Below are 12,967 nucleotides of genomic sequence, written 5' to 3' on the forward strand. Positions count from 1 at the left end.
TTTTTTGCATTAGCAATCAGTAGCAAAAAGAGAACCAAATTTGTCATTACCCCCCATCCACCATATATAGATCCACTGGATCTATATCCAGTACAAACTGAATGCAAACCCTGCCGTTCCAGTTTGGTGGTGCTTTCGACTCACTTTGTATCGGTATGAATGACAGGAAAATGCAAGACAATGCTTACTGTATCTTAAGCGGTATCACTATAAATAACAAAAGAAGATGTGTAATTTAGCCTTATATACATTTTTTTCTCTTTATTAAAGCAGATACTGAGTTGCATTGACTTTATACTGGTCACAGCTAATGAAACATTGCTTGAAAACTACCTACTTCATATTTTTATACACATCCACATCAATGACAGTTGTTCTAGCAATGAAACTGTAAAGGTAAACATTGTGCACAAAGCTTTTTTCAGGCTGTAATTTTGGTATCTGAAGGCTAGTGCAGAATTTCAGTGAGGAAGAAAACATACTGTTATCAAATGTCTTCAAGTCTCCCACCCAGTAACCCTTAGGTGCATGTGTGCAATTTGGGTGATTTTGTTTGATGGAGGAGAAACAATTAGTAGAGAAACAAGCGTAAATTTTCCTGCATCTCCCAAGAGTCACTAATGGAAGGCAGCAGGAGAAGTCTGAAAGCAACACCACAGTGTCAGAGCTGCACAGGGTTATACATGCTTTGGGCAGATAAGCAGAGAGCAGTAATTGCCATTAATAGATAGAAGAACTGCTAACAAAATTATATTTGTATTTTTAAATATTTTCTTTTAAAATGATACATATGATTCCTTTTGCATAACTAAGCACAACTGAGTTCAAACACCTAGCAAATGATGAAAGAGTGCTTTGGACAGGGGGTGTCAGTGCTAGGGATTTGGTCTGACGGACTTATTTCTACACGGAAAGAAACGCTTTAATTTAGTAGTAATGAGAAAGACCTGTACGAATGAGTCAATGTAATAAATAATTTGAAAGGGGAAAAAACCCCCAACCAACCAACCAAATGAAATGCTGTTTATAAACTTCCATAAAATTCAAAACAGACTACTGGAGTAAGTGCCTTAACTTCTCTGCATGGTTTGCCTGCATATAGGCTGCAAAGTCTTACCACCAGCTGCCCGAGGCAAAGCAGCTCAAGAGACCCTGACAGAAGACAACCGAGACGTACGGAGCACTGCTTTCAGTCAACAGAATCTTAGTTGTAATGGGAGACTATATCAATATTTGGAGCTGAGCCACTGTTTGGACAGGGATTTTCCAATTCCCCCACTGTGATTAGAAAAGGTATTTGGAATCTTTTGTCTCCTTTACCGCTTGGAGTTTTCTCAGATTCATTTCCAAACTATTTTTTTCCAGACTCTTTTTTTCTAGGAAATGTTTTACTTACAGGGGCTTTTTCATATGCTTGTTTATAAAGCAGGGTATTTCATGACCTCCATGCATTTAATACCACTACAAAGCTCCTAAAATGTAAGTTACGTGAGTAATACAAGATTAAGAATGAAGGATTTGGGAATTCCTTTTCCACCTCTTTCACCGAATCCTTCTGAGACTAGTGTAAAATTGGTGCATTCACGTCCTCAATTTTCTTGTCTGTAACTGCATCTTTCTGACAAAAACTCAGTGCTGCACATTTCCTCCTGAACAAGAAATCCATAATTGTAATTAAGAGATACACTGGAATACAGCAGGAATTTAAACATCATTCCTTAAATTGCAGCAACAGCGCCCTGGCTCTCCTGAACTGTGGCAGGCAAAGTTTAAGGACAGGGATTAGCTCATTCATGCCTGATAGAGCTCTATCTCCAAAACTGGACTATTATTTAAACAAATATAAATACCTTTAGTACATCTTATCTTTCAATCTACCCTGCCTTCTAGCCCCCACAAACTGAACTTTTGTTAGAAGCTTTGACATTTATAAAGAAAGAAATAAATATATCTGAGGACATCTTCAGTCCTCCAGCAATTCCACCCTCAGCAGCACTCGGTTCTGACTGGGAACGCTGCTTCAAAGTTTGGGTGACATTACATGGCCTACAGCACAACAAGAAAATAGGATCTAACGATGTGGATAAGTTTCGTAACTAGAAGAATAGTAGAATAAACAGCCACAGGAGGCTGGAGGAATCATCGTCACGAGGGACAGTCAAGACAAGATCTAACGTCTATCCTGCCTGCAAGAACTTGAGTCATGCTGGTGCAGGAGCTAGCTCACCCAAGAAAATCTATTCTTAGGGTCTCATAAAAACAACTGAACTGCACTGTACAAATTAAAAAGCAAACGGGAGAAATCTGTATCGGGACTGACACTCCACTGCTTACTACTCCACAGCTCCGAGCAGGAGCTAGGGAGGCATCGCGGGAGCAGGGAACGCGTAACAAATTTCAGTAAGAGCTCTGGGAGATTCACCCGCAGGAGGCTGTAATCTTAAGTGTCAAAAAAAGCAGAACAGTTCTTTCAGGAGAAAACATGCTTTGCTTAAAGAAACACTAGAAATAAGCCACAAATGTGAGATTTGGCCTTCTGCAATCCACTGCTGTTTGTACTGGAATGTACAGCAGCAAATTCAAATCAACTGTCTTTATACTGAAAAATCCTTCTGTGTTCAGCTGTCAAACAGAACATAGACGATTAAGGAGTTTCTTTTCTGGGGCACTGGGAATCTGGATCTAAAAACTTAACGCTTAAAATTGGCCTAACAGGAAAATGGAAATTGCTGAGTAAGACCCGATCATTTGCCCAACTCCCTCCACGCAACTAGCCTGAGACTGTTAACTTCTTACAGACCTCGGCACAGCAGCATACAGCGGGGAAAGAAACACAGCCTGGGAGCCCTGGCAAGGCTGGCTTGTTCCACCAGCAGGCAGAGCCTTCGTTCTCTCTAAAACAAAGTTATGGCCTGCTACAAACTTCCTCCTCCTCTGCCACCCCCCCACTTATCTGCCGCTTGCCCCCAGCAAACATGCATGCACACAGAAACAAACACCTCTCCACAGGGAAACTCTATCTACAGATTTTTAGTAAAATGTCTCAAGAGAAAAGATAAGGGAGTTGTTCATGCGCCTCTCACCTGGCCGGGTTTCAAGAGGGCTTCCTGAGCAATGACCAAAATTACCGACATCCAACAGAAACGCTACTTTCTCATGTTTATTCCTGTAAACTACAAACATAAGAAATGCTGAATCATAACTTAGAGAATAGAAACTCTGTAAAGGGGAAAAAAAAAAACAAACAAACAACCAAAAACCACCCTTTCAAGCTTCCTCCCTTACTTTTTCTTCCTCCCTCCCACTTTAGACTTGGTGTTACTTTGCCAAAGATTGGTCATGGTTTGGATAGCACATCTCGCTCTACACGTTCAGAACAGCAAGAAGTGCAAAAAAACCCAACACAAACACCTCCTCCCCAAACAACACCCAAGCGGCAGCTAAAGCAAGTGATTAGAGGAAATAAAATGAGGCAACAAGAACTGGCTAAAGCTTTCCAGCTCTGCTCTTTGCTGGGTTTCTCTTGGGGTTTTTGGGTTTGGGTTTTTATTTTTCCTTTCTCTGAGTCACAGAGAAAGTCGAAAGACCAACAAAAATCCTGATCCCTGATCACAGTATTGAGCCAGATTCAGCTAGAATTTCAACCCTGCATTGAGTCTACCTTTAATCGTGCCTTCAAAATAAAACAAGCTACTTTTTTTAACCTAGTCATAAAGTTTATTAAAATTGTTCATTAATGCTTCAAATGTAGCAAGAATGCATAGATCCCAAAATATACATATGTATTTTCTTATAGAAATAGATTATTCTTTATAATAAAAAAAACCTGTAGGAACATCTTTAACAGATTACTCAATTCATGACTGACAGTTACACGAGATTGCATCATGTACACAGCATTCCCAGCCATGCTTAAAGGATTGCATCACTTTGCCCTTGCTCTCCTCTGGCTCTTTTAAATAACCCCAGCGCCCAGCAGCCTGCAGAGCCCGCCCGGGGCCGGCCCCACCGCGCCCCGCTGACAGCCCCCGGCCCCGGCGGGGCCCCCGCGCCGCGGCGGAGCCTTCCGCCAACATGTAAATAAAGACCAAAAAAAAAAAAAAAAAAAAAAAATTAAAACCGAAACAACCGACCAAGCCGCCCCCGGGCTCTCGCTCGCCCCGGCCCGAGAGGAGCGCAGAGCAGGGCAGGGAGCCGGCGGCTCCGCTCGCCCCGCGGCCCGGCCGGGGGTCAGCAGCGAGGCGAGGAGGCGAGCAGGGGCTCGGGCAGCTGTTTGAACAAGTTCCTGAGGGTGCTCAGCTCCCGGGAGAGCTGCTCCACCTTCTTCTGCAGCCGCTCGTTCTCGGCCGTCAGTTCCAAGACTTTGTGCTGCGTCTCCAGGTTGCGCATTTTCGCTTTGTCGCGGCTCTTGCGCACCGCGATGTTGTTCCTCTCCCGGCGGAGCTTGTACTCCTCGCTGAGCTTGTCCACGCACTTCTTGGGCTTGTTCTTGCCCGCCGGGGGGGCGGAGTAGCCCCCGCCGCCGCCGGCGGACTTGGAGGACTCGGAGGGGTTGGGGGTGCCGGGGGGGCTGGAGGAGGACGAGGTGGACAGGTTCCCGCTGCTGCCGCTCGGCACCGACTGGTAACCCAGGTAGGAGCGCACGGTGCTGCCGTAGGGTGAGGACATGCCCCCCGGTCCCGGCCCGGCTCCCCCTTCTTCCTTACGGGGCCCTTTGCAAGAGTCCAGGGTCTCGAAGACCGGCTCCACTTTGGTTTCCACGATCTGGGGCGGGAAGCAGCCCGGCAGCCCCCCCGGCTTGTGGCTCTGGCTGGCGCAGGGGTGGCTGTGCCGGGCGAGGCTGATGTAGGTGTAGTCGGGCTTCTTGCTCCCGCCGCTGCCTTTATAGTCCTCGGCGAAGAGATCGGAAAGGAAATCTTGGCCGCCGCCGCTGCTGCAGGGAGGCTCAAAGTTGCCCCCTGCTGCTGCTGCGGGAGGAGGCGGCTGCGCCGGCTGCTGGGATGCTAAGGGGTCCAGGTAGGGGCTGAAGTCGATGGCTCTCTCGTGGTCCCCTACGGTGAGCTCGGTCATGGAGCGGCCCCCGGCCGCCCGCGGGTGCAGCTTGTTGAGAGCAGCCAGACAGTCCGCCTCGTAATAGAAATTAGCCACTTCCATGGATTTAAAGGCGGGCGGCTGGATGGGGAGGCATGCTGCGTCCCAGGCCACCAGGCGTTGCATGAAAGCAAAGGGGGATGCGGGGAGGAGAAAACGACGCAGGGGGGCCCCCCCGGCAGAGGATCAAGCTGCCGCCGTCGGGGTGGTGTTGGGGGGGGGGCTCCAGACCCTGCCTCAGTCTCTGGCGCTGGGCACGGCCCCCGGCTGCGCTGCCCACCTGGGCTGGATCAGTTCCTGCGGCGCGGCGGGGCTTCACCGCTCCGGGTGCTGCGGCGGGAGCTGGCGCGTCTCCTCCGGACCATCTGGTTCTGGGTCCCGTGTCCTAAAGTCTCTGACTTAGGAAAGTTCCTTTCCTCAGTTATTTATAGGGGCGGTGGATCCCATAGCAACAGGCGCGTCACCGCCTGGCCGCCTGCCACGCTGCACGCTCGGTAACTGCTGGCCCCGGCCCCGGAGGAGGCACCCGGGGCGGGTGTGCCGGTGCGGTGCCCCGCCGAGCCGGCCGCAATAAACCCGGGGCTTTGCTGGGGAGGGAGGGACCGAGGGAGGGAGGGGAGCGGGCTGCAGGGCCCCGCAGGTGAGGGGAGGATCGGGGCTTGCGGGGGAAGGGGGTCCGGCAGGGATGGCAGCGGGCACCGCTCCGCCCCGGGGGGGGGGGACGGGGACGGACGGACACGCGTGTGCCGGGACGCTGCTGCCGCCTCCGCGCCAGCGTGGGCTCCGTCTCTCGCACCTGAGAGCGGGGCTTGGTGCTCGGGGCTGGCGGCGCGGTGCGGAGGCGGGCGCAGACCCCGCCTGGGTCCCGTTTTACCCCGGGGAAAATCACGGCAGGAGGGATTTTGGCAAAGCAGGGGAAAACTGCAAATGGAAGACAGATCCCGTTATTCTCCGTCCCGTGCTCGCCTAACTAAATCCCACTGGCAGGCGAGCTGTCCGCAGGGACGCGCTCAGAGCCGCTCGAAGCCGAGAGCCGAGCGAGGAGCCGGGCAGGGCACGGCGGGCTGCGGGCGGCCGGGGAGCGCAGGGAACCCGGGGCGGCCCTCCCGGTCTCCCCGTGCGGGGATGGTGGCCTTAGAGTTTGTCTTGGCGTATTTACTTTACGTGATATGGTGCAACTGTCAGGGTACACAAGCGATAGGGAATCTGCGTGCCGAAACCAAAGGGGACCCTGCGCAACAGGATTCAGAAGGAAAGTGAGATACGTGCATAGAAACAGGGACTCCGAATGTTTTTAGAATCGCGGGTTGAGTTTGGGAAGGAAGACTGAATCTTGATGTCCGTTTTAATTAAAGACACCCACCTTGGGAATCAAACTTATATTTTCACTCTCTTACTCCCACATTTACCTGTCTACAAGCTGGTGATTCATCTCCAGAATAAAGGACATTAATTTAAAACAAAACATATAATTAAAGGAAGTAGGAGTGTCCTTCGCCTCAGTAAAGAAGACCTAGCACTGCAGGGAAAATGACACTGCCTCTTAGAATAATGTGAAGCAATCCTGCGGTGTGGGAAATATTGTAACGTTAAGCCAGAGGAACAGGTATTGCATTATACGATTCAAACAGTCAACTGTTCATAATGTTCAAACCTCAGAACTTTGAAAAGAGGAAGAATTCAAGAATCAGTCAGTGGATCATCGGTCTTTTTCTTTTCTTTTTTTTTTTTAAATTTGCTTTTTCTTTTCACGTTTTAAAAGGATTTTTTTTTTCTTTCCATAACAAAAGTACCCTAACAGGTTTTCAGGCTTCAAATATTTCTAGTTCCATCTTTATCTGCCAAGTTAATCTTTGGTGAATGCACCAGAGATTAAATTGGAGCTGGGCCTGGCCAGAGAGCTGGGTCTGGAGGTTGTAGTTGGAGCCCATACCTTCATAAACACAAACATCTGTATTGGGTGCAAATACTGGCAAGTTGCAGTGAGCCAGGGCTTGTTCTTCTGGCTGCTCACTCCCTCATTCTGCGTCTTTATCCTGCATTCTGATCTGGCAGTTACATCCAGCGGCTGCCCTAACTGGCCCTTGCAGCTGAACTCCTGAAAAATCGGTCTCATGTGCTTCCGACCTCCAAAACGTCTCCGGGACCCACAAGCAGAAGGTCTCCTGCCGTGGTGACCTGCTGAAATGCATGGTTGGTCTTTCTTGGCGTTACCCCGATAGGTCTCCAGCTCGCCACAGCCGTTGGCTAAAATTGAATGCTAAAGCTGGTTGGTAAATTTCCCGGGCAGTTTTTCAAGATATTTTTGGAGATCTAAATTTGCCCTCTTCAAATTTCTGCCCTATTCTCTGCTGCTTTGCAGCAGAAAGTTGTACTCCTGCCCGGGCTGATCTTCCCTAACAAAATAAAGCGTCTGTGCAACTGTCATGTGAAATAGATTGTATCAGGGATGGTGTGGCCCACACCTCCTTTCCAGGCCAGCGCTGAGTAATCCCACAGTCACCAAGATCACACGTCGGCCGGGGCGGTAATTGAGGCTGGATGCCCAGCTTGTCCCCTCTTTCCCTTCTCCCCCCTCGCCTCCCTGCTGTACCTGGATCTCTTTAAACTTCCTCCAGCTCACCTCAAATCCCAACATCCACTCTCGTGGAACCGACGTCCGTTCTCAGCTTCTCACGGGAACCTTGTTGGCGGGACTAACCACTTACCCGAAACCCTAGCATTCGGCAAGCAGGTTTTGAGCTAACGCTGGTCTCTCTTAAATTGTTTCTGCACTTGTCATAACAAATGCATGGCCAGAAATGGGGTTTTTGAAATGGGAACAGGTGCAGAGGGAGGCTCGCACCACAGAGGATTGGGTGGAGGTCTGAGCACTCCGAGCTCTGTCCCTGTGAGTGCCATGGCTTGGCCTGGGCAGATGTGCAGAGGCTGCTAATAATCGTCCTGGAGACCCTCCTCGGAGAGATGCTTTGGATAGGAAAAGAGATGCAGACATTCCTGGTGAAGGGATCCAGGCACTGGTCTCTGTGAAAAACTCGAGGGCAGCTGCCCTTCTGCAGCATGTCTCCCACCAGAGCAATTTTCAGCAGAAAGGCAGCACTTCTCTGAAAAGCACCTTCTTTCCGGTGATTTTATGAATTCTTTTTTTCAGAACTGGTCAGCTGAGGAAAGAGACAGCATACCTCACAAACTACTTTGTAAGAACATCAACGGTTTTTTGAGCAGAAAAAAAAAATTCTGATGCAATAGAATCCAGATTCTTCTACATTAATGTGTGAAACAATATAGATACTGGGAGGGTAACAGAAGGATACCACAACGGTGAAGAGGTGGAGGGAAGAATCTCATCCTCCCTGCTCATTTCTGTCATGAATTAAATTCTGCTCTCCAGTTTTTTGTACTGCAGAAGCCACAATTTTCCAGCTCCAGGCTCAGACCTACAATAAAACATTGCAGAGGCATTTTCTTCCTGGAAATTGTCATCTTTTCCAGGATTTCTTGCAAGCTCTCCAATTCATGCGCTCCAGGTCTACAGCAGCTGTCCCTGGAAGGACACCAGCTTTGGGGAGATGCTATTAGTTTAACGGTGGCAGCTCAAACACTGAAGCGTTTATAAGGAGGTCTCTGGACAGAGGATCGTCCTCTAGAAAAAGGCTGGCTGTAATTTCTGACGCTTCTTGCTGCAGACTTGTCTCGTGTATTATTCGCCTTGCACTAGCTCGTAGCAGATCAGTAAGATCAGAGCTGCATCACGCCAAACCCTGTGCGAACGCAGCTGCTCTCCCGTAGACCTGCAGTCTAAAACAACTTAGAGGGGCAGAAGGGGGGCAAGAGGAAACAAGTTAATGCCAGAAGTTGACAGTTGCATCAACGAACAAGATGCTGTAGGTAGTATGTTGGAGGTGAGCTGAAGAGGAGAACGTGAGGGGTTCCAGAGCAGAGCAGTATCTCTGCACGCAGGCAGGCTGGGAGAGAGCACAGAGGTGGTGTGGGAAGGTGTCTGGCGGGTCGCAGGGGACCTCGCCTGAAAGACTGACTTAAGTGGAGCAGTGTTGCAATAAGGGCTGCAAAATAGAGAAGTAAAATTGAAATTTATTTCTGAGCATGTTGTGCGCTCTGTTTTTTCTTCTTCCTAGCCCCAGGTCCCTCTTTATACAGCCGCACATCTTACACCAACAAAAGCTTGTAAGTTGTACCTGGCAGAGGCCAGATTTCAAACTATTGCTTTTCACTTGCCATTCTCCACTGTGAAAAACAGCACTTAGGAAACGTCAGACAGGGACAGTGTCTCAACTCAGAGCGAGGTTTTGTCTCTCCTTTCGTCTCCCCCCAGCTCTTAGACCAGGCTCGAGACTTTGCCTCATTTTAACATAAGGAACGATTGCCACATGCTTTCCTCTCTTCTGAAACCGCAGCTGCGATGCTCTGCCTTGCAGTCTCCAGTGGCCGGGAGCTCCGCAGGCAGTTGCAGGCCGTGTCTCCTGGCCCTCTTCGGTTCTTTTGTTACAGACCAGAGTCCGCCCCCTCCCTGAGTGCTCCCTCACCCCTTGTTCCCATGTGACATGGTGATGCTCTGGTATTTGTTGGTCTTCTGCTGATTTTTCTGCTCACCTCTGACCTAGCACGCTTGGCCTTTGCAGTGCTGGGTTGCTCAATCCCCCTGCTTTATCTACGTGTTACTCTTTGCCCTACCGAGTGCTGCAGAAGACGACACCTGGGGACTGGCACCGCTGCCTCCAGCCGGTGGGACAACATGAGCGAAATACCTTCCCCTACCAGACTGAAAATTTTCCAGAGCAAATTGGAGGTCAGAGCACCCGCTCTGTGGCTCAGCGAAAGCAAGAAAGGGAGGGAGAGCCAGAGTGCACACAAACACCCGTGGAAGGGAACGGTGACAAAGCAGAAGCTACCGTCTCCAGTCCTGTGTTGCAGAGGAAGCCCCTGTTGAGGCCATTTGCCTGGCAAGACGTGGGCTTGCTTTCTGAGCTTGGACAGTAAGAAGTGACTCTGTAGTTTATGAGCAGCCTGTTCCCTTGTATTCAAAACAAAATGGCAGAGAAGCTGCTGTCCACTAATTTTCCAAAAGTTCTCCATAGCTGTCTGACATTTCCTAGGTAATTGTAGCCTCCTACTTTGACGAATTTGTTACAGATCACACATTAATGCTGTTTTCTAGAGTATCCAAGCTTTCAAAAGATCCATCAAGGCGATAGGAACCCTATCCTTCTAGGATACCCTGGCAAATGTCAAAAGATCCCGGTAAAAGGAGTTGGTAATGCGTCTAGGAAATTTCTAAAAGAGAAGAACTATTCAGAGGTCCTGATGCTGCAGGCCAGGTAGCTGGAACTCCATGGTTTGCATTGCCAGGGGCAGCATAAACCAAGGGGAGCCTTAGAGTGACGGGAGAGTGGGCTTAAGCAAAGAATTAAAACATTTTTCGTCATGAAAAGCATTAAAGGTCTGTGCCCTAGGCTGTACAATTACTTCTCTTCCATCTGCTCTCCTCTCGTGTCGAGCACCGCGGGGAAAGCTGCCAGGTTGTGCGTGCGGGCGCAGAAGCGCAGCCCCGGGCCGGTCCGCGCCGTCTGGCAGCTGGCGCTGGCGGGCCGGGCCCCCGGCGGGGGACGGTCGGAGCGCACCGGCCCCGCGTACCCCGCTTCTCGGTCCCTGCCGCCTCCCCGTCCCCGCAGTCGCGGCCGTTCCAGCGCTCCCGCCCACTGACGCTTTCCCGTGCCAGGCAGTCCTGCCAGGGAGCCGCAGCCGGTTTCTGCTCCCTCCGTGCCCCGTGGCTCGGGACGAGCCCAGGACCGCGTAGGCGAGCTCAGGGGCGGGCGGAGCGAGCCTGAACGCTGCCCTGCACGGCCGCGGTGGGCGGCTCCGGTACGGCGGGGAGCGCGCAGCGAGCTCGGGGTGATCTGCCCGGAGCGAATTCGCGGTAGCCGCGGGGTGCCAGTCGAAGTCACGGTCACCGCGTCACGGGGGGCGGCCCCGCGCTGCCCTGCACACCCCGGGGCGGGGGGGGGGGCAATGGTGATTTTGTGAGGGGTGCGCAGAACCTCGCTGCTCGGGTGCTGTCTGTAGCGAACGGGCTCTGCGCCCGGAAGCGTGGAAGCTTTTCCCGAGGGCGCCGCTGCCCCGGCCCCATCCCGGGGGTCCGGCGGGGCCGCTCGCCAGCGGGGGGATGGCGCGAGGCCGCGGGAAGGCGGGAGGCCCCGCCCCTCCTGGCCCCGCCCCTCCTGGCCCCGCGAGCCCGGGGCAGCGCCGGCGTCACCGGGCTCGCAGCGCCACCTAGCGGCGCACGTCGGGGCCGGGCCGGGCCGGGCCGGGCCGGGGCCGGAGCCGTGGCAGGACGGGGCCGGGGCGGGGCCGGGGCAGGGCCGGGCCGCTGGCGGGAGCGGGCACCGCCGAGCCGTGCCGGCCGTTCTCCTCAAGGCTCTTCCTGAGGAGAGGCGGGCGGCCGGCCGAGCCTTCCGCAGCTCTGTCCCCACGGACTTCTGCCCCCGGTGCCGCAGGGAAGCCGCCGTCCCCTCTGCCTCCCCGGTGCCGGCAGGGCCTGGCCGATGGGCCCCGCCCGGAGTCCCCACGGGCCGCGGGGACCTTTCACAGGAGGGCGGGGAGCTGCGTACTGACAGCACGGCAGGGCCTTGGCTGTCTTACCCTCACATAAACCGGCCAGGGATTCAGCTCTTTTCCGTACGGCCGTGCGGCCCATCCTATTCCCATCCGGTCCTCATCCTCTCCAAAGAGCGTCAAGGTTTTCCTCAGAATTCCTTTCTCAGTGCAGACTTATGTTCAGAGTCTGTGCAGCCTTGTCCTGGCTGTGCCGGTGCCTGCACCAGGTCACCAGCGGTCGCTGACGCTTCGCTCCCGGGGGGTGTTTCTAAAAGCCCCTGCACTGGGGCAACGCCAAATCCTCACGGCCCCCTTCCTGGGGTGCGGTGGTCCCGCGGCTGTACCCGCTCTTGGCTTTCACCAGTGCCTGTGAACTGACCGATTGTCCCTCCTCCCCAGATAACGATAAAAACGAACGTTCTCCAGATGTGACCCGAGCATTGGCTTGTCTCCAGGACAGGACCAAACCCTCCCCTTGATGGTCTCCTGTCTTGTTGCATTGAGGTGAGATAGGAAGGGGCTTCAAAGCACCTTTTTCCTTTGGCGGGGTTTGTCTTTAGGTGGCTACGCTGACATTACTACAGAAAGACGCAGCTTTACTCCAGCTGATACCAAGGCAAAACTAATAACCATTTTCCAAGAGAATTAGAGTACCTGCCCAAAGCCAAACCTTGCTAGCCATTTGCTGCTTGCTCTTCATGCTGACAGCCCTTTGCCTTGACAAAACAAGGTGACTCACAGATGTTGGAGGTGTCTTGGGAAACGCTCCCAAGAACTGTACCTCAATTAAAACCGTTTATATCTTTTCTCTACTTACACATTCATAATGGGGGCATACGGTCACATATCTCACAACACATTTAAAGGTGCCGTATCCTACTGAACTGACATTAATTCATTCACATTTACACCAGTTGGGTTCTAACATTATCGAGGTCACTGTGACCTAAGAGAATCTTAGCAAACCCCTTAGCATCAGAGCAGCCAAACCTCACAGAAGTCTAAAGAAAACATCAGCATCCCTCGGTGCCAGAACATCCCATCCCTCGGTCTAAACACAGCCCGGTCCAACAGATTGAGGCGCCCCAAGCTAATACCTTTTAATTGGCTGGTTACCCAATTAACAGAAAACAGACACCACCACCACCACCGCCCTCAGATAAATACCTTCTGTGTCAGCAGCAAGTCATTATCATTTATAGTTTCCAGAACTTTTGACAAATACGTATTTTTTATACATATATATAAATAAAAACTCTTGATG

General features: G+C 51.8%; 1 protein-coding gene across 1 annotated transcript; it reads right to left on the reverse strand.

The window, feature by feature from the left end:
* Window positions 1–246: 246 nt before the first annotated feature.
* On the reverse strand, window positions 247–5,579 carry CEBPB (CCAAT enhancer binding protein beta). Its single transcript, XM_054845167.1, has one exon. It carries the CDS (start codon window positions 5,215–5,217, stop codon window positions 4,231–4,233), a length of 987 nt encoding a protein of 328 aa, XP_054701142.1. The 5' UTR covers window positions 5,218–5,579; the 3' UTR covers window positions 247–4,230.
* Between the last annotated feature and the right edge of the window lie 7,388 nt (window positions 5,580–12,967).

The sequence above is a fragment of the Grus americana genome, chromosome 17 (genome assembly GCF_028858705.1).
Source record: "Grus americana isolate bGruAme1 chromosome 17, bGruAme1.mat, whole genome shotgun sequence".
NCBI classification, from domain to species: domain Eukaryota; kingdom Metazoa; phylum Chordata; class Aves; order Gruiformes; family Gruidae; genus Grus; species Grus americana.